This window comes from Eptatretus burgeri, chromosome 3 (assembly GCF_056783735.1).
Source record: "Eptatretus burgeri isolate ZD-2024b chromosome 3, Ebu_testis_v1, whole genome shotgun sequence".
NCBI lineage: Eukaryota > Metazoa > Chordata > Myxini > Myxiniformes > Myxinidae > Eptatretus > Eptatretus burgeri.
The window spans coordinates 9,111,912-9,133,136 of NC_140963.1; the positions used below are offsets into that span (position 1 = coordinate 9,111,912).

The window sequence follows — 21,225 nt, forward strand, 5'->3', positions numbered from 1 at the left end:
GTTCTATTTCGGGATTGACCGTTCTTGTGTCCGTCACGACCGTTTTGCGTGTAGAATAAACGTGTTGGTTTCGGTTATATCTGCTATTGCGACCGTAATTACTGTGTTGGTTTCAATTTCGGCCGCTTTTTCATCAATTTTAGCTGTTTTTGTAACAAGAATGACGGGTTTTCCTTCCGTCTGACAACGTTGGCGTCAGTTTGTTAGGGGGGCCTGTATTATATACGAGGTGAATGCACCCGGCGCTGCCCGGGTTCTTTTTGAATGAATTTAATCTTCTATACATATGTCTGACGTGAGCACAGTATCAGTTCCCTATTGGGCCATGGCAGTCATAGGCTAATGGAGTTGGTGAGGGGGAAACACACCCCCTCCCCCCCGCCCCACAGCCGAGGGGCCTTGCCACATAGCCTATAACCTTCGCGGGGCCCATCCCGACATTTTTTTCAGTGGTTAGCTCCCATCTTTCACCTTTCAGGAGATTAGTGTGTGCAGACAAACAAACAAACAAAAACTTAAAATCATAAGTTAGACATATTGTATATGGCGTTGGCCCCATGTCAATCGGCTGAACTTGAAAAATTAACATTACGAAATCAGGTGATGACGTCATAATTTGGAAACCGGAAGTCAGAAGTACAATTCTTTCACATCGGGACACTCCCGGGTACATGTTCTGTCAGCATGTGAAGTTTGGTGAGGATCAGTCCAGTACTTTTCACGTGCAAATGTCACAGAGAAACACACAGACACACTTCCAACTATATATATATATATATATATATATATATATATATATATACATACATATATATATATATATATATATATATATACGTATGTACAGTACATATATGTATGTATATATATATATATATATATATGTATGTATATATATATATATATATATATATGTATGTATATATATATATATATATATATATATATATATATATATATATATGTATATATATATGTATATATATATATATATATATGTATATATATGTATATATATATATATATATATATATATATATATATATATATATATATATATATATATATATATGTATACATATATATATATATATGTATATATATATATGTATACATATATATATACATATATATATATATATATATATATATATATATATATATATATATATATATATATATATATATATACATATATATATATATATATATATATATATATATATATATATATATATATATATATATATATATATATATATATATATATATATTGATAATCCTGTTTTTTCTGTTTTCATGATATTAACTCGGGCAAAACCATTATTATATTTACCCTTATTAAATTCTTTCATTTTTTGTTTAATAATCGTGCTTCCACAAAACTCATTCTCTATACCAAGTGGATAATATTCATCCTCACGAGACTGATTTAATTGTTCCAGGTCTTCAAGGTCAATTTTAAATGACCAATACCCTAAATAATTATACCCTAAATCATTCAGATCATTCTCCCATTGTTCTATTCTCATACAAACAATACGCCCTTCTTTAGAAAAATTTATTTTAATTGAAACTGTGAATTCTGTATGACCTGGAGATAAAATCAACACTTCTGTATCTTTGGAATACACGGCCGTTTTATTTAAGGATATATATTGTGATAAATCACTTCATCTCACCAAGTCATTCACGTCAGTCGGGCTTGGATAGTTTATTAATTTATAAGCATTTTTCATATTAATATTTTTTGTTAGACTATATTTCTGTCGTTCAGCCTGTGCCTTTGTGTAATAATTTGATAAATCAATATCCAGTTCTTGGGATACACCAAAGATATAACCATCTTTACCAACATGTCATTTATATTAGATTAAAAATAATGTCATTAAAAATTTTTATTTTTGTTGAGTTGAAATAACACATACAGACATAATTGACCACAACACTTGGAATTTAATTCTTGGACTTGAAATGTTTGATAAACACCATTCTGTAAGAATTTTATGACTTCAACAGGTGGTGGAAGACCAAAACTATCAAAATAATATTTATCTTGACTATTAAAAATACAAACCCAATGAGAACTGTTCCCATTATTATCTTCTAAGTTCATAATAATATTCTTTGTATGTTTAGGCACGTTTGTTTATTCATCTCTCATACAAATAACCACATTATGAATTTTTAATTTCTTACAATATTTGACAAGTTGTAAATTTGATGTTGTATTCTTTCCAAATTATTTAAACCACTCATCAATGCTCATTTATTTATTAGAAAGATATAATCCATTACCTCTTTTAGTTAATTTTACACCTGCTTGTGTGATAGAAGAAAGCATATCTCCAACTAACAATCTCACTTTATCAGGCAGCCTTTCAAGTTTTTCAGCAAAATCTACAATTACACCACTTCCACTAATTTGTTTCTCCAACTCTTTGTTTTGTCTTTCCAATTATTTTTGAGCCCGGAGTTGAGCCTTCCTTTCGTTGGAAGCTTTCACCGCTGTTGAAATACCACCCGTCATTGCTCCAACCGCACTTAAACCAGCAAATAAAGAAATTAGAAATGGGAGAATTCCTCCACTCGTCTCTCTTATTGAATATTTTTTCAACATTGGTTTTGACATTTTAATTTTAAGTGAGCCAGTATCGTTCAAGATTTTAACCTGTTCTCTTGTGAGCAAAACATCAATTCTTACTGCTCCTTTTCTCTGAATTGTATTAACGTTAATCATACAAGGCTTTTGATTTTGAACACAAGATGATAGTTTATGAAGATTGATTTGATTAACATATACCCCAGTTGGTACTTTGCCACTCATTTATTGAACAAAAAATTATGTGAGACTATTCATAACACCATTTTCTGTATTAATCTATAATTCTGTTTCTTCCAAAAGCAAACAATATGCATCAACTTCTTCACTCTCTCCTCTTTCAATGAAAACGGAAGTATCCACTCAATGAGACTTTATAGTTTCCTTTTGAGCACTCAGGTCAAACACATAGATTGTATTCAAACTTTTAAATGCTGTGATATCCAAAATAGGTTCTTTATTTCGATTACTTTCACACACCTTTTGATAAGACTTGTATGCTTCAGCATAAGCATTTTTTTCCCAATTAATTTCCAATCTATCTCATGGATAAAATGTTCCATCTCGAGAAACAAGTTGTTTCACCTTGGCACTATCACTCAATGCATTATTCTTATCAGTAGCAGTATCGCCATCTGTTTTTTTTTTAAAATGATCCACAGATATCGTGGCTTTCCTTCCAGAACACCCAAATTCCACGTGTAAGTGGTTTGGTTCAGTTTAACGTGTTGACATCTTCTTTTAAGGTATGATACATTGAGTGGTTTCATTGAGTTAGGTCTTCCATTCAACATCTCTTCTGTTTTAAGATTAGGAGTATATTCACTAATATACCAACTCATTTCATCAATTACAAATTTCTTCTGATCAGCAAAAGCACTACCAACACCAAAAAGTAATCTATATTCATTATCATTCCCTTGTAGTTGAAATCTCATTTTAAGACCATACAGAACTTTATCATGATCACAAAATCCAAATATACCTTTAAGAGGAACTGCCACAGTAAAACTATTAACTGCTTTTGCATCATCATTACACATTCCTTTCCTTTGACTATATCCAGGATCTGTGCTTGTTCCTGTTGACATATCAGAAATAAAACCTTCGACAGCCCCCTTTCCCATTCTATCACTGAATGTGTATCGTGTAAATTTCATCATTTCAGATACAGCAGACATAATCAACCACTTCAACTTCTTGTGTCCCAATGTATAAATTAACACTATCAAACATTTTCCAGAAGAAATCATTTACGAGTGTCGCATTTGTGTTATTCCCAGTCTTAGTGAATGTAAATTTACACAACAAGAAACTTTCGGATAGATTCAAATAAGTTTGTTGATTATTTATTTAAAAAGTTTTTGTACCATTTGCATTCCAGTCTGTTCCAGTTATTGCATTTACCTTGAAGTAATCTTTTTTAGTCGAGTATGAGATGATAATCGTATCATGCAAATCATAGATACTATCAATTGCTTCCATACTTGTATTTATTTAGGAAAAAAGATGTTAAAACTTTTGAAACCCTGACCCAAGTATTTGAATTATTTTCTGTCGTTCTTGGGGAGACAACTGAGTTTTGCCTTTCTTAATTTCTTTTATTGCTTGTAATTTATGAGATTCCTTTTGGGCATCTTTTATACTCTTTATAGCACCTGCTACATTTCCCACAGCAGAAGCAGTTGAACCAATTAGGTCTTTATGTTTAAGAATAGTTGAACCGATACCCATTAGAGTATCAATTCTCCCATCTCCTCTAAATTGATGTCCGACACCCCTTTGTTTCTTCGGTTTATAGTATCCTCTACCAAGATACATACCTTCACCCTTGTTGTATGGGGAAAGGAACATCCCATCCCCTGTAATTATTTTATATTTTCCCAACTCGTGTTTCCTCACAATCACCATCGTATTTATTTCTTGGAAAACTTCACAAAGGTGAATTCTGATGGATATAACCTCTCCATTAAAAGAAATCATATGATTATCTTGGTCGGTTATCCTAAAATTTACTCTGTGTATGGTTTTTCCTGACACAGGGAGATAAACCAGATTTTTGGGTTCCATATTGAATTTATAACCAATTGGGGTTGAGTATACGCTGAATGAAAATATTGTATTTGTTCTTATTCCATCATTATAAGCACCATCAATCAAATCACAGTGACTTAATACCGAATTTCTTCCTGAGAATATTTGAATGACATTATCACTGTAAAACATCCCATTAGTTTCAATCTTTTTTGAGGAGAAACCCAATAACTCTCAAAATGAATTATTATCAATTGTGAAATCAACCTTGTAGTTATTTTTAAGTTTAATGGTTGATTTTGAAGTATGTTTTTGAATATCTATAACAATATTTTTTGGTTCATCACCCTGTTCTTTCAGAAGATGAACAATTTCGGAAGATATTTGAGAAATCTCACATGCTCCGGGTGAAACTGTTATCATATTGTATCCACTTCCTGGATTATAACTAAACTTGTCATTTTTCTCGGTTATATTAAATAAGGCATTATAAGTTTCCATGGACAAAAAAGATGCCTCATATTCTTTTGTTGTGTCAACTTGTGGTGGGTATGGGAATGAAGATGTGTGGTCGCTTGTTGTGAAATTAAAACGAAGGATTGTGCTTCTCATCTTATTTAATATGAGATAAAATGTCTTTATATTGATATTTATTAATTATTTTCATGTTCATCCACTGGTCGAAAATGGCTGATGCTTCATTAAAACAATTGTTATTTCCAGCCTTCTTACTACCTAAAAACAATCACAGTCTATAAACTAATTGTGATGGGTCATTTGGAAGAAAACTAACACCTGAACTAGAGATACTTAAAGCCTGAATAATGTGTTTCTCCTTTTCATTCTTCCTACTTTTACCAGAAAGACTAACCCTATAATTAACAGAGTCCAGCAGATCAATATATACTTTATCATCATTATTTTTCATATTCAATGGTTTATCAAAATACTTAGATTCATCCCTCACAGTTGAACCTTGTCTTCCATCTTTTGTGAGAAGAAACATTAATCTCGGAGTGAGTTTTGCAGGAGGTTGAGCAGAACTCAAGAACCTTAATTAATCATTAAATATCAATACCTTTTCTTGAACAAGATGAAATATTGCTGGTTGTTCTGTTGGAATGAGTCCTGCTTTGGTTTTTGATTCCGCTGAATATTCATTGTTTTGAAGAGCATTCACAATATCATCAAGGCGTTGATTAATCCCTTCCAGTTGTTGAAATAATCCTTCATCATCATGTTATAATTCTCCAAAATGCTCTAATTCTTCCTCCATCATTTGACTGAAATCTTTTAACATTTGAAGTTTTTTAGGAGTATATTCTCGTGTGGGAACTGTGGAAACATCTATAATTTTTTCTTGGGAAGTTTTTAAAAGTGGTTTAAAAAATTTCTCTTGTTTTATTTCAAATGCTTCTTCACCCGTTAGTTTCTGTCTGCATTTCTTCTTTATTTCTTCCTGTTGTTTTACAATGTTTGAAACCAACTCTTGATGTTCCCTAAATCTTCTTGCTCTTTCTTTCGCATCCATTTATTTACTGGAAAATATAATTTCATGTCTCATATTGTTTCACAACAATATATTTATATTTTTCAGTCGTGTGCTTCATGTAATCCCCAAATTCCTTTTTACTACATCATGTAAAACAATTATCTCTCCAAAAATTGTTTATATCTATTGAATTTAACTTGAATAAAATAAAAGTATTAGCATTGTTTCTGATGGAACGAGGAGGAAGTTGAAAGAATGATTGACTGAGATAAATACAATTACAAGAAGAATGTCTGCCTCTTGTGCAGTAGCTGTCCATTACCGTTTGGTTTCTCTCATTAACACAATCATCAAAGATAACGAGGTTCTTTTTTGATTCATCCAAATCTTGGGGAGAAGGTATATCATCCGTATTATCACTAAGAATACAAGTTATCAGTTTTGATTTCTTTTTACATCTCTGTGTATCACAAAATAGTTGAATTATATCTTCAATGTTATTATCATTTAGATTGTTTTGAAGTTTAAATAAACCGATTATATCTTCTTTTTGAAGACCAGCATTAAAACCTTGTGAGAGTAGTTGATACTCAGGTTGAAAACTAGACTTTGTGAAAATTATTAAATTATCATCATCTAAAAAGTTGGGAGTCAGGAGCATCTTTAAAAGTAAGCAGGTTTTTCCACATCCGCTTGAACCAACTATGAGACTTCTTCATGAATTTGGGAGATTTTTATGGCTGTTAAATTTTATCTTATTTTCCCAAATGGGTAAAAAAATCATTCATTTATATATTTGGAAAACAGGTTATTTAATTTATTATTGGCTTTTTTAGAAACTCTATATTTAAACCTAAGTTCAGGTTTAATTTCAAGATAATCCATTATTGTATTTATGTGATATCTTGTGTTGATATTTCCCTGAAAATGACAATCATAAATATAATATATAACAACAATCCTTTGAACATTTCTCCAATACGTTCAGTTTCTTCCCTTGTAAAGAGAGGTGTGTTATCACCCTCATACTTTACATTCATTTCTCTCATCAATCTTGTAAAGTAATTCATTTTTGGTGTAAATCTAAAATAATTATTTTCCTTTTTTTATCATTAATTGGAAGATAATCACAGAATATACATTGTTTCTCGGCTTTTGACTCTGTGTGTAATCCCACTCTATCACATGCAGGACATTTCTCAAATTTGTCATGTGGAGAATCAGGGAATTCAAGAGGCTCAAAATGTTGTATATTTATAAAGTAAAACTTTACTTAAACTGAAATTCATCTTAGGTACTTTCAGAATCATCTATAAAACTACTTTCATTACTATCGTTTGAACACAAACTCTCAGTATCATAACTGTCATTTGAACACAAACTCTCGGTATCATAATCACTCTCATAATCTTCAAAATCTTCAGTTGAATAATGAATCATATTTAATTGGTGGAAAAAAAACATTACCAACTATATCTATATACTTTTTTTCATTAACAAATTCAACTACTACATTTTTAATATTAAAGGTAATTTTAAAATGATCCTTAACTATTATTGAACGAAATGTCATTTCACCTGATATATTAACATACTTTATTTCATCAGGATTTACATATTTAGGGTTGTTTAAAAAAATACAAATTTATCCTTGCATATTACAAATGGTCTTATCTTTTCTTTATAAAGCTTCATCCATAAGGTTTTTATTTTTTGATACTTTTTCTTGTTTCATTGCTTTTTCTAGTTTTGAATATATTGGCAGAAGGAGAGGAGAAACTTTTGTTCGAGATACTTTAATTGATATTCTTCCAGGTGGACTAAAAGCCCTTCCACTAAAGGAAATTGAAGAACTCATATTATTTACCATAATTGTTTTAATCCAATAGTTGTTATATTTATCTTTGTTCAATTTTACATCCTTGACATATTTCTCAGTATCTTTTACAAATGAAGAGATTGATTGAAACTTTTCTTTTGTGTCTTGAAACGTTGTATTTATCAAGTGAAAAAAGTTGGAGGATAAAATGGTTTTAAGCACAGATTCACCTATAAATTAAACGAAATTTTCATCAAGAAAATTTTCGTTTAAGCAAAGTTTTACAATATAAATATGGTGAATACAACGTACTGCGATGTTTGTAATCATGAATATCAAAAATTATAAAAAAACACCTTCAAACCAACAAACATACATTCAATCTTTTCAAACAAATATCTCCACTTGACCAAGAAACAAAACATTGTGATGTCAGTTATCATGATAGTGGGGCAGCATAGCTAACCTAATGTGCATTTAGTGATAAAAGCACCAAATTTAGCACACTTGTAGAAAGACATATTATAAAGCAATTTGGATATTTGGCCACCACAGATTTAGCCTCTGAGGGCCGTGGCAGCCATTTTACAAAATGGCGGCAAGGTGACATTAAAATGGCTACGAGAGGAATTAAAATGGCTCGGGCTTCTACATTTGTGGAACAATTTCATCGTTTATGGGGTCTATGGATGTGCCTCACCGAGTACTACAAACGTATGGGAGCAGATTTTCGAAATTCGAAATTGTGAAAGGGGGGGGGTGGGGGTGGGAGGGAAAACCTTTTTTTGGGAAATAATTAAAATTTTGTATAATATGCTCGTATAGTCGTAACATGGACTCTAATATATTTATTTGTCATTGCAGGTTGGTAATGGTGGTCATCGCCTAATAGCAGCCATGTCCAAGAACTTCAAGTTGCTCGACCCAGAGCGACCTGTCTCAACGTCGTCACATCCACCAACAACGAACTGGAACCTGTGTATCATCTATCAAGACGACACGAAAGAGACACTGACTCGTCCCTCACAGTCCAAGCGAACAGATGTCGGGAGCGGCTACAGTTCCCTGGCCGAAAATCTGATCAGATTCAATGAACTAACGGAGCTTCCACGTACACTTCAGTTACGCCGGCTTGACGAAGGTCAAGGAATTGAAGCAGCTGTGGTTGCGAACAGTGCTGGTTATCACGAAACCTGTCGACTGAAATAGAACAGGACCAAAGTACAGAGAGCCGAAAAGCGAATGCATGTAACTGCTGATGACAGCCATAATACTGATGCATGCAAGCGCACCAGGTCCCTCTCATCGAGCACAGATAAGTCAAGGCCCCCTCCTGTTTCTTCTGTGAACAACCTGCAGGCTCAGAACGGCTTCATGAGACAGCGACCTTCACAATTGACAGGCACGTGAGGGACTGTGCGACCCTCCTTGAAGACAGTGCCCTACTTGGCAAACTCAGTGCTGGGGACATGGTGGCCCTGGAAGCTAAGTACCATGCCAAATGCTTCTCAGGGTTATATAATCGTGCCAGAGCGGCCCGATCTTCTGAAGCGCCAGGAGAAACTGAACCAGAGAAAGAGCTGTCAAGAGTAGCTTTTACTGAACTTGTGCTCTTTATTGAAGAGACCAGACAGGATGAGGAGACGGCGCCAGTGTTCAACTTAGCAGAACTGACTCAACTATACCAGTCAAGAATTGAACAGCTCGGCATCAGGAGCAACACAAGGGTACATTCCACACGTCTCAAGCAGAGACTCCTTGCCCAGTTCCCTGACATGCAATCACACAGCAAGGGAAGAGACATCCTGTTGGCATTTCGAGAAGATGTTGGCGATGCTATTGCTAAAGCTTGTGAAATGGACAGCGACAATGATGCTATCCATCTTGCACGTGCTGCAAAAGTCGTGCGCCGCCACATGTTTGGAGAAGCCAAGCCTTTCATTGGGTTCCCTGAAGGATTCCAGAAAGAGTCTGTGCCACAAATGCTGCTTGGCCTGGTCAGCATGGTCTTAGAGGGACCCAGCATCAAGGACCAGATGACAGACACAAGCAATGCAGCAGTTACCATTGCTCAAATTGTGAAGTTCAACAGCGTAAAACAAGCGTATGCAAAGCACCTCACCATCCTCCACTGTACGGCACAGCCCTGCGCAAGAAACGCCTCTTCCAATATATGTGGGGATGATGTTACATGCCCACATGCGCAAGAAGGACCTGGTGGATAGGCTGGCACACGTTGGCATGAGCATCTCATATGATCGTGTCCTCCGCCTCACAGCGCAGATGGGGAACTGTGTCTGCGAGCAGTTTCACTTGGAGCAAGTTGCCTGCCTGCCCAAGATGCGTGGAAAAGTTTTTACTGCTGCTGCAGTCGACAATATAGATCAATATGAGTCCCACTGGACAAGATTACCACAAGCAGCCCAAACTTGCCGTGAACTGCTGTCATGTAAATGTAAGAAGGGTTGTGTGAATCGTTGCAAGTACAAAAAGGCTGCACTTGAATGTACTGCTCTGTGCCAGTGTGAGGGGGAGTGCACCCAGAACTACACATTTCTACTTTTTAATTTTGAGTTTTTCATCATATCACTGTAACATCATGTGTCATTGAAATGTGTTATGTGGAATTTTGTATTTCTTGAGTAAATTATTTTGTATTTCTTTTGTAAATAAACCATGCATTTAACTTTAAATAATTTAATAGAAGCTTCAGGGTGGGTGGATGTTTGGTCATTTTTAGATCATATTTTAGTCAGTTGTTGTTGATGATATATTTCCAGGAATGTTTATTCTTACACGCTTTTTCATTGTCATTTATTTTACGCTTGTTAAGTAATTATGTCACCCCATGGGCTATAGGTTGGACTATAGGTTAGGGTTAGGTTAGGTTAGCTAGTTTAGTCCAACCGATAGTTGGGGGAGTAGCGCCCCCCCCCCCCCCCGGGGCAGCTTGGCTATAGTTAGGCCTTCCTGCTGCCATGTGGGGGACAAACCAGTTGGGTGACCCTTTACGTGGTGGCGCGGACTTTCTTAAAAAAAAAAAAAACATAAATGTAGTGGGGCCCAGAGCGATTTTTCTATTTTTCTCCCCTCCCTCCCCCCCCCTTAAAAAAATGCGAAAATCGTTAACTGCTATTTTGTAGAGCCTCATTAGTCGCATACATAGGCACAGTGATAGTTGTCACCAAAGTATAAACGTAGAAGCCACAGTGATTTGAAAAATTTCCCAAAAAAAGGGTTTTCCCCCCTTCAAAATTTCGAATTTCGAAAATCTGCTCCCATATGTTTGTAGTACTCAGTGAGGCGCATCCATAGACCCCATAAATGATGAAATTGTTCCACAAAAGTAGAAGCCCGAGCCATTTTAATTCCTCTGGCCGCCATTTTGTAAAATGGCTGCCACAGCCCTCAGAGGCTAAATCTGTGGTGGCCAAATATCCAAATCGCTTCATAATATGTGAAGTGAGAGCGAGAGAAGAACCTTCAGAGTTTAGGCTTTATTCCATTTGATTGGAGCCGCTTCTGCGGGCACACCGGGGAATACAGGTTCAGCTAGGAGTACATAAGCAGTAACGTATACATGTGCAATTAATCATCGCAGAATAAATCCGCGTAAGCACGGAGTTCGATATAATCTCCATTCTCACCAGTCAATGAGCACCTTCAGTCAATGAGCACCAAGTGAACAGCCGATGTAAATGGCAATGCCCCGGGGACAATCACCCCGTGCCGCGGAGACCTCCCCTTATACGCGAGACGCACAACATGTGATCCCGCGTCATGTCCCTCAATTCACCACATTATGTCTTTCTACAAGTGTGCCAAATTTGGTGCTTTTATCACTTAGTGCACAATTCTTTTGAATATTTGAGCTGTGCGGCACCACAATGAATATAAATATTATAAAAAAACACCTTCAATCACGCAAACACAAGAACAATGAAGAAAGGGAAGCAAAATTCTCCATTGAAAACACTGAAGAAGCATTTAAAGGGCATATAAAAATAACATTGTTTCGTTTTCAAGACCTTGGACCATCTTCAATCTCTGGAAGCTGTTGATATGGTAAAACAAAGTATTGAAACTCTCATTAAAAACACATTAAGTGAAATGAAAACTTTAAAGTTTTATATGGGAGTAAAATTGAAAATGGTAAGACAAGATGATGAAACTACTCCCGATACGAGGACAAACCCTCACTTTATCTCATCATTTCAGGATTTTGTAAGATGTGATGTTTACGATGATCTCCAGAGACAAGAACAAGATGTTGATAACAATGGAGTAGGTAGTGGATTTACTATCACAAAAATAATCTTTTTAGACATACACATCTTCGTATCAGATCCTCTTCAAGCTTCTTCTTATATTGATTTAGCAAAAGAGATAAAACTTAAGAAAGCGGTTGTTAATATTCAAAAGAAAGATAATAAATGTTTTCTATGGTCTGTTCTTGCTCACTTACATCCTCCACAATGGAATCCTGAAAGGGGTAAACATTATAAGAAATACGAGAATACATTAAATGTTAAAGATTTAAAGTTTCCAATGTCATTGAGAGATATTCCTAAATTTGAGAAAATGAATAATCTATCTGTTAATGTATATGGATTAATGGATACAAACAAAGTTCAGCTATTAAAAATTTCAAACAACTATAAAATGATGAAACACACATTGACCTTCTCCACTTTACTTCAGAGGAAAAATCACATTATGCTTTCATCAAAAATTTCTCAAGATAAACCAAATCACAAATATATAAGAGAAAATGTAAAACGTATCCTTGTAAGAGATGTCTCAACTCCTTTCACACAAAAGAACGATTAAATCAACATTCAAAATATTGTAGTAATCATAAAATCAACCGTAATCAATTTACCAAAATCAGGTTCAAACATATCATTCAAAGATTTTAACAAATCTATAAAACATCCGTTTGTGATATATGCTGATATTGAAAGTATCCTTGAAAAGACAAATACTGTTTCCCCAAATCCAAATAAATCATTCACAAATATATACCAAAAACACTCCTTGTGGTTTATGTTATTATATCAAATCAGCTGTTGGTGATGAATACAAGAAGTTAGAACTTTATAGAGGGGGAGATGCCTCAGAGGAGTTTGTAAGATGATTGGAAAAAGATTGTATAAGACGAAGAGAAATAAGGGTGAAAACCTATAAACCAATGTCATTAACAAAGGAAGAGAAAAAGGAATTTCGAAAGAACAATACCTGTCATATTTGTAGGGAGAAAATTAAGGAGTTTAAAGTTAGAGATCATTGTTATCTTACTGGTAAATATAGAGGTCCCACTCATTCTGGTTGCAATATCAATTACAAACCTCCAAACTTTATTCCTGTCTTTCTTCACAACAACGCTCTCTATGACAAACATCTATTTATAAATGAACTTTCGAAGACATTCGGAAATATTTTCGCCATTCCAAACACAGATCAAAAATACATCTCATTCACAAAAACAATTTATACATCCCCCATAACCCATATCAGATTTCTTGACACATACAAGTTTATGGGAGATTCATTATCTGAGTTAGCATCAAATATTAAAAAACTTCCCGAGTCTTAAATCATATTTCTCAAATCAAGAAGAGGTTGATCTCCTATCACAAAAGGGAAGATATCCGTATGACTATATGGATTCATTTGAAAGGTTTAAAGAAACACAACTTCCTTCAAGGGAGAGTTTCTCTGGTAAGTTGAATCATACTCATATTTCTGATGAAGATTATACACAAGCTAAAAAGGTTTGGGAGAAGTTTAATATAAAGAATCTTGGTGAATATCATGACATATCTTAAAACTGATGTACTATTATTAAGTGATGTGTTTGAAACTTTTAGAACAGTCTGTCATAATAAAAATTCTTATGGATTAGACACCGCTCACTATTACACAGTCCCGGGTTTGGCTTGGAGTGCTATGTTAAAAATGACAAAACAAAATTTGGAATTAATCAGTGATATAGATATGCTTTTAATGATAGAGAAGGCTAAAAGAGGAGGAATATCTCACGTATGTTCCAAGAGATATGCTAAAGCAAATAACAAATATCTTCCTGATTATAATAAGAATGAGGACAACTCTCACCTGATGTATTATGATGCTAACAATTTGTATGGGTGGGCCATGTCTCAATCTTTACCTGATGGGAAACTTAAATGGGTTAAAGAAAAACATTATGAAAAAGTTTTACTTGATATTGTTATCTCCTCTCAAAAAGAATTGGATGAGGCTGAAGTTGGATATTATTTTGAGGTTGATTTAAAATACCCTGAAGAACTTCATAATAAACAGAGAGACCGAACCTATGCCTCCGATAAAGAAAGTCCAAGAAAAGAATGGTTAAGTGATTACCAACAGTCATTTAATATTAAAGGTAAATCTTCAGAAAAACGACTTACGACAATAAATGATAAAGAAAGTTATGTTTTACATCAAAGGAACTTGAGACAATATTTATCTGCTGGGTTGAGAGTGAGGAAAATTCATAGGATTTTGAAATTTAAACAAAGTCCATGGTTAAAGAAGTATATTGATTTTAATACAGAAAAGAGAAAAAAACACAGAAACAGATTTTGAGAAGGACTTTTATAAATTAATGAATAATGCTGTATATGGAAAGACGATGGAAAATGTTAGGAATCGACAAAACATAAGACTTGCTACATCCTCAAAGTTAGGATGTCTTTGCTACATCCTCAAATTTGCTACATCCTCAAAGTTAATTAACAAACCAAGTTTTGAACGGGTGGAGGTATTTTCAGAGAACTTTTGTGCTATTCATTTGAAAAAAGAGAGTATTGAAATGGATAAACCTATTTATATCGGAACATCAATTCTTGATTTGTCTAAGTTGTTTTTGTATGACGATTACTATAATAATTTAAAATTAAAGTATAAGGATAATGTGTCATTGCTATATATGGATACAGATAGTTTTATATTATAAATAAAAACTGGAGATGTATATGAGGATATGATTGATAATATTGATATATATGATGCAAGTAATGATAAACCTGGTGATGTGTTGTTTTCATCAAATAACAAAAAGGTTATTGGTAAGTTTAAAGATGAATTGGGTGGGAAGGTTATGAGTAAATTTATAGGATTGAGATCAAAGGCTTATGCTTTTACATATATTTTCAATAATATTGAAAGGTGTAAAAAGAAGTTAAAGGGCATAAAGAAAAAATAAGAATTGAAACAATAAACTTTAAACATTATTACAACTGTTTAATCTTAAGGAAGGAAGAGTATATAAAAATGAATAAAATAAGAAGTTATAAACATCAATTATATACAGAAGAAATAAATAAGAAAGCATCAGGAGCTTTTGATGATAAAAGATATATTTTAGAGAATGGAATTAATAGTCTCCCTTTTGGTTGTAAGTGTAAGTGCTGAGGGACAACTACCATCTTTTCCTGATTTATAAATGATAGAACCAAGCAATTACATCTCCACTCTTTGGTTTGGTTATCAACCTTGGTACTTAAATGGAAAAACATAAAGAATGTGAGAAATATCAAATGAGTCTTATTGAAGAAATAACCGGGGTAAAAGTAGATAAAACAAATAAGCAGATAAATTTAATGACAAATAAGTTAAAGGATGCAAAGAAAAAAAATATCCTTGAATGGACTGAAAACTTTGATGGTTATCAATTAAACAATGGAAAAACAATTTACTATAATCTCAAAATGATATGTGGCTCAGGAGGTGGTCAAACAAGAGCATTAAGAGAAGTTTATCATTTTATCTCTGCTCAACAAAGATATTGAGACCAAGAACTAGGTTCCAAACTAATATTTGTGATGAATGTAATAGGAAAATTAAGTTATTACCTGAAGAAGAACATGGACAAATATTCATTGCCTCACTCTTTGAATGGAATGATAATATAAAAGAAATGTTTTAATCAGTGTCTCAATGGGACAGAGATCTTAATTATAATTCCAATTTAAGTCAGTCTCTTAAGTTAGTCCAATTTAACATGGGGGGGGGGGTTGGAGGATGGGAAGGGGACAGAGATCGATCTCTTCTTTTGACCCCATGGACTGAGAGTCAGAGAGTCAGAGGGGGGGGGGGGAGAGAAAATCATTCTCCTGTTGTAACTGAATGAGCCTTGAGATAGAGTTCTCCCTATTAATTTGTATGGGAGGGAATCAGTCTCCTGTTTGGGGAGAAAATCATTCCACTGTTTAAAGTTTTTTTAAGGGGTTTTCAAAAAGGTGAGCCTATACATTTGAATGATGGTTTTTTTGGGGGCCCTGAGACAGTCTCAAATTAACATGAGCTTGTATGGGAGAAAATCATTCTCCTGTTTAAGGTTTTTAAGGGGTTTTCAAAAAGGTTAGCCTATACATTTGTATGGGAGGAATTAGACTCCAGTTGAGGGGTTTTCGCGGATCAATTCAAAGAGTTTTTCCCCTTCACCCCATTCATTTGCCTTAGAAACCCCATATATCTACTACTCATGGACATTTCCCTCTCCGGGAGAGATAAGGAGTCCATGGACGGTTCCCTCTCTGAGAAAGATAAGGAGTCCATGGGCGGTTCCCTCTCTGGGAGAGATAAGGAGTCCATGGACGGTTCCCTCTCTGGGGGAGATAAGGCGTCCATGGACAGTTCCCTCTCTGGGGGAGATAAGGCGTCCATGGATGGTTCCCTATGTGTGGGAGATAAGGCGTCCATGGACGGTTTCCTCCCTGAGGGAGATAAGGAGTCCATGGACGGTTCCCTCTCTGAGGGAGATAAGGAGTCCATGGACGGTTCCCTCTCTGAGGGAGATAAGGAGTCCATGGACGGTTCCCTCTCTGAGGGAGATAAGGAGTCCATGGACGGTTCCCTCTCTGAGGGAGATAAGGAGTCCATGGACGGTTCCCTCTCTGAGGGAGATAAGGAGTCCATGGACGGTTCCCTCTCTGAGGGAGAACATCATGGACCGACGTTTCCTCTAATGGATGCTCTGTGGATGACAGGGTGTTCACTTTGTGATCGCAGATATCTAGTTAGTAATATCTAGTTATTATTATTTTTATGATAACATGAAGAATGAGTTTGTGGTTCAAAGTGTATCGAGGGAATGAATCATCGACGAACTCGGACTCTACCTTCGCCTTCATAACAGGATCTGAAACACAAATAATCCACGAAGTAAATACTAAACTTTCAGGAACCACAAGATCTGGGGATGGAGTGAACGTCACGCACCGGGTCCGGGCTTCTTATCCTCAGATGAACTCAGAAGCCAAAACCTGAATGATAATATGAAGTGGAGATCCAGCCTCTGGTCACCTTCCTTGAGGCAACAGAACCGTTGTTCTTCCATCACTTCCGGTTTCCGGGAACGGTGCTTTGGAATGTGCGGAGTCTGTGTCTCATATTTCGTGTTATTCTGTCCTCACTATGCGTGACTCTGCACAGATAGACAGGGAGATAAACACTGTCCCACACGTTAAACATTCACAAGATAAAATCAAACCCAATCGTGTTTATAGCGAACGCAGTGAGTGTCATACTTAACGCGTGCACATGAGAGAATAGGAAACAACAACAACAACAACAACAACAACAACACAATACCCCTGGCAATTTGGAATCCGTGTCGTTGGCTATGACCCTTTTGCTTCCAGTTTTTTTTAAACGCCGTGCGGTGTATAAACACGATTGGGTTTTATTTCTATCTTGTGAATATTACTTAACGCGTGCACATGAGAATAGGAAACAACAACAACAACAACAACAACAACAGAATACCCCTGGGAATTTGGAATCTGTGTCGTTGGCTATGACCCTTTTGCTTCCGTTTTTTTTTTTTTGCTTTCGTTTTTTTTTTTGCTTTCGTATTTTTTTTACTTTCGGTTTTTGTCATGGGGAATGATGCATGCTGGGAGATAAAGGCATCGTCGGAGACATGAAAGACCCAAATATCAGAGATGGTGTGTATTTCCTCCACTGATTTTAATAAAGATATCTCCCGCATCATCAAAAAATAATTTTTAATCGTGATTTACATTATTTGATCGCTGATCCCGAATCCAGGCCAAAGTAACTGGAAATTGCGTTTCCAGCTGTGAACAAGTTATAGGTAAAGTCAGAAGCGAATGTAAGAAGAATTCTACGTTCGCTTCTCGGCTTTGCCTATTCCATATTACACCGCACAGCGTTCAATATTCACAAGATAGAAATCAAACCCAATCGTGTTTATACACCGCACAGCGTTTAATATTCACAAGATAGAAATCAAACCCAATCGTGTTTATACACCGCACAACGTTTAATATTTGCAAGATAGAAATCAAACCCAATCGTGTTTATACACCGTGGAGATGATGCCCGGCCACCGTCTCCGCGGCCCTTGACGTCATCGACCTCTCACGCTCAACAAATTGAGAGATGAAGACAATTTCTTGTGCTAATGAATGAAAAATGAAAATAAATTAATTTTATGCGTTTGATCAAACAGCAGATTGTTGTTGTTTATCATCGTCTCCCCACCGTCTCCATGGCCACCATCTCTTTGGCCACTGTCTCCATTACCCGGTCACTCGGCCACCGTCTCCGTGGCCAGTGAAACATTCTCCATGAGTAGTCGCTCCTCTGGTGAAAATTTTGTCTCAATCCGACAAGTACTTGCGGAGAAAAACACGAAAGTTCTGTGTGGACAAACAGACAGACAGACGGACAACAAACAAACAAACAAGCCGGTAGGCGACATGGCTGCTCGCTCAAGATGGAAAGCTGGCCGACGCGACGAGCTGATATTCGTGTACATGCTATCAATCAATTTCATTCTTTGACAATCGAATGGCCACAGCGCGATGATCAGAGTACAAATTAGCGAAAGTTAAGAGTATGCATGTATTGGAGATTTTCGTAATTTGTATATTGTTCAGTATGATGCTGTAAGACATTCTCCTGGGGCACAAAAAAAAAGAGGTCCCTCGGAGGTCCAGTTTCGGAGGTATTGATTTTTTTGTGCAGTCCACAATAAGTGTATGATGTACGATAAAGTATTTTAGCTGTAGCGAAGCACAGAGGTGTGCATAGCAACCATTCATTTTTGTGTACATGCTAGCCACATTGTACACATTTCACCCAAGTTTCATCAAAATCAGACTCTTTCTCTTAGAGATATTCGCAATTAACCGTTTCTGAAATGTTCGACATGTACTCGCCCAAAACCTAATTCCTCCTTTAAATATTTTTTGTTAGGGCTGCAAATTGGCATGAAGGGAGCTCGATAGATTGCGCACAGAACTGTAAGCTTCGATTTTTCGATTAAAAAAAAAAAAATTCGATTTTTTGACCACTTTAAAGGGCCGTTGCTATGCCGTTGCTAGGGCCCGGGGTCCCATATTCGAAAGCACACGATTCCCAGAAATATTGGTCCAACCTACCAAATTTCATTGCAATCGGTTGAGTGGTTTAGCCCCTAGGCTTGACCAAAGTTTCGCGGACAGACAGATGGAAATGTCCAGAATAAAGGTGCTCGAGAGCGGAGCGAGCAGCCAACAAACAAACGGCCCCAAATGTAATACCCCCCCAAAAGTGAGTTTATAATGAGTGGAGGACAAAGGAAGTAGAGGGTGCCATTCGAGCGAATAAAATAACACTATACACCTTCATTAATACGACGTCCCGACATAATATCGTCATCGAAGAAATAAAATTCGTTTTTGTTATTATGAACAGTTTGCAAGAAAGCTAAAAAAAAAGAAAAAGTGATTTGCACATCCAAGTGGCACAACAAGAGGGACTGCTGATCGTTTAGATTGTGGGGAAGGGCGGGTTGGTGAAACAATTGCAGAGTTCGACGACCCATAATCCTTTGCGGCAGTAATGGAGCATTGGGAAAGTCTATGAGAACGTGAGACATTCAGGGGCTGGTAATGGAGAGGTTAATAGAAGAGCAGGAGCAGTGGAGACACCCAGAAAGAGAATTTCGAAAGAGAAGGATGAAGTGAAGAGAGGAATACATAAAGGACCAAAAGAGACGAGTTGTGGTTTGTGGGTGACACAGACCCCGAAGCCCCAACTGACCAGTGGCCTCCAGGATTCTCTCCTTACCTGACGGATTGAGCAGGTGAGCTTTCTCTCCCTCTCTCTCCTCACCTGCACTAATTCGAGCTGATGCACCAATTCCAAGTTGTCACTATCTCGGGTCCGAATCCGGCCGATGGCTTTTCAGATTCCCATCGTTTTTACTTGAACACATTGAATTCGTCCCTTGCCTTGTTACCTCCACCACTGAAGGTGAAGGACGTAATGTTTTCACTCCTCTCTGTCTGTCTGTCTGTGTGCAGGATATCTCCAAACAGTTGTGGACGGATCCGGATGACATTTTGTGGACACGTTGGGTGTGTGACCACGACTAGTTGATTCAATTTTGGTGAAGGTCCGAATCCAGATCCGAGTAGGAGGCTTTTTTAAAAATTTTTTAAGTGATTCTTCACCGTTGAGAGATATAGTAGAATGTATAACACGATATTTAAACAATGTATTGATTTGGCCCGATATGTTCTCGTGGATCAGACACTACGTGCTGGAGGTGTGCTCTCTACGGAGTCGGCTTCTAGTTTATTATGAGATTAACCAAGAGAACAACGCCAATTGAGGAATCCTCACAATGGATTCCTGAGGAATCCTCACAGAAAATCAATTTGACCTCACCTTTCCCATCGTAAATGTCTGACAATCTTGCCATATTTTCCAGTTGACTTCATGAAATGACTCCACAGCAGCTGACCCTGAACTCCAATCATCGAAACTTCTTACTTTCCTCTCTGCCCCTCTTTTCTCGATATTTATTCGATGGCCGCCATGATGCACGCTGATGACCGTCAGATAAATTTCTCCTCAATATGACCTCACCTTTCCCCTCTTAAATGTCTGACAATCTTGCCCTACCTTCCACGTGACTTCATTAAATGATTCCATGACTGCTGACCCTGAACTCCAATCATCCAAGCTTCCTCCTTTCCTCACTACCCCTCTTTTCTGGATTTTTCTCGATGGAGAACATTTCTCTATTTTCTTGTATATTCGATCAAATTCACCTTCCCAAGTACAAGCTCAAAGTTCACCTTCAATCTTCCTCCTATTTTTCTCTTTCAGGTAAATTTGATTTGGTGAATGTTTTGAGTTCATTCTTTCAGATTTTTTTCTGCCCTGACGTACCTAAGATTTCCCAATCATTGTGTCATAGTTCAGAGAGCCGTCCTCCCATTCTGGTTCAAGAGG

At 36.2% G+C, this 21,225-nt stretch overlaps 2 protein-coding genes, 1 long non-coding RNA gene and 1 pseudogene across 6 annotated transcripts in view; 2 read left to right on the forward strand and 2 right to left on the reverse strand.

The window, feature by feature from the left end:
* The window catches only part of LOC147029375 (death-associated protein 1 homolog), a 117,480-nt gene that overhangs the window by 35,345 nt on the left and 60,910 nt on the right, over positions 1 to 21,225 (reverse strand). The window lies entirely within an intron of this gene.
* On the forward strand, positions 8,814 to 10,827 carry LOC147029377 (uncharacterized; annotated as a pseudogene).
* The window catches only part of LOC147029378 (uncharacterized), a 34,237-nt gene continuing 24,064 nt past the window's right edge, over positions 11,053 to 21,225 (reverse strand). The window contains exons 6-7 of one of the 3 annotated variants that reach the window (XM_085872387.1): positions 12,413 to 12,430; positions 11,053 to 12,001 (exon numbers count right to left, since the gene is read on the reverse strand). In XM_085872387.1, the coding sequence (XP_085728513.1) occupies positions 11,988 to 12,001; positions 12,413 to 12,430 (32 nt within the window). In that variant the 3' untranslated portion in view covers positions 11,053 to 11,987. The remainder of the gene's footprint in view (positions 12,002 to 12,412; positions 12,431 to 21,225) is intronic. The other 2 variants (XM_085872389.1, XM_085872388.1) reach the window with 2 other exon arrangements.
* Positions 19,811 to 20,931, forward strand: LOC147029379 (uncharacterized). Its single transcript, XR_015055881.1, has 2 exons — positions 19,811 to 20,068; positions 20,289 to 20,931. It is a non-coding gene; the product is annotated as an uncharacterized LOC147029379 (long non-coding RNA).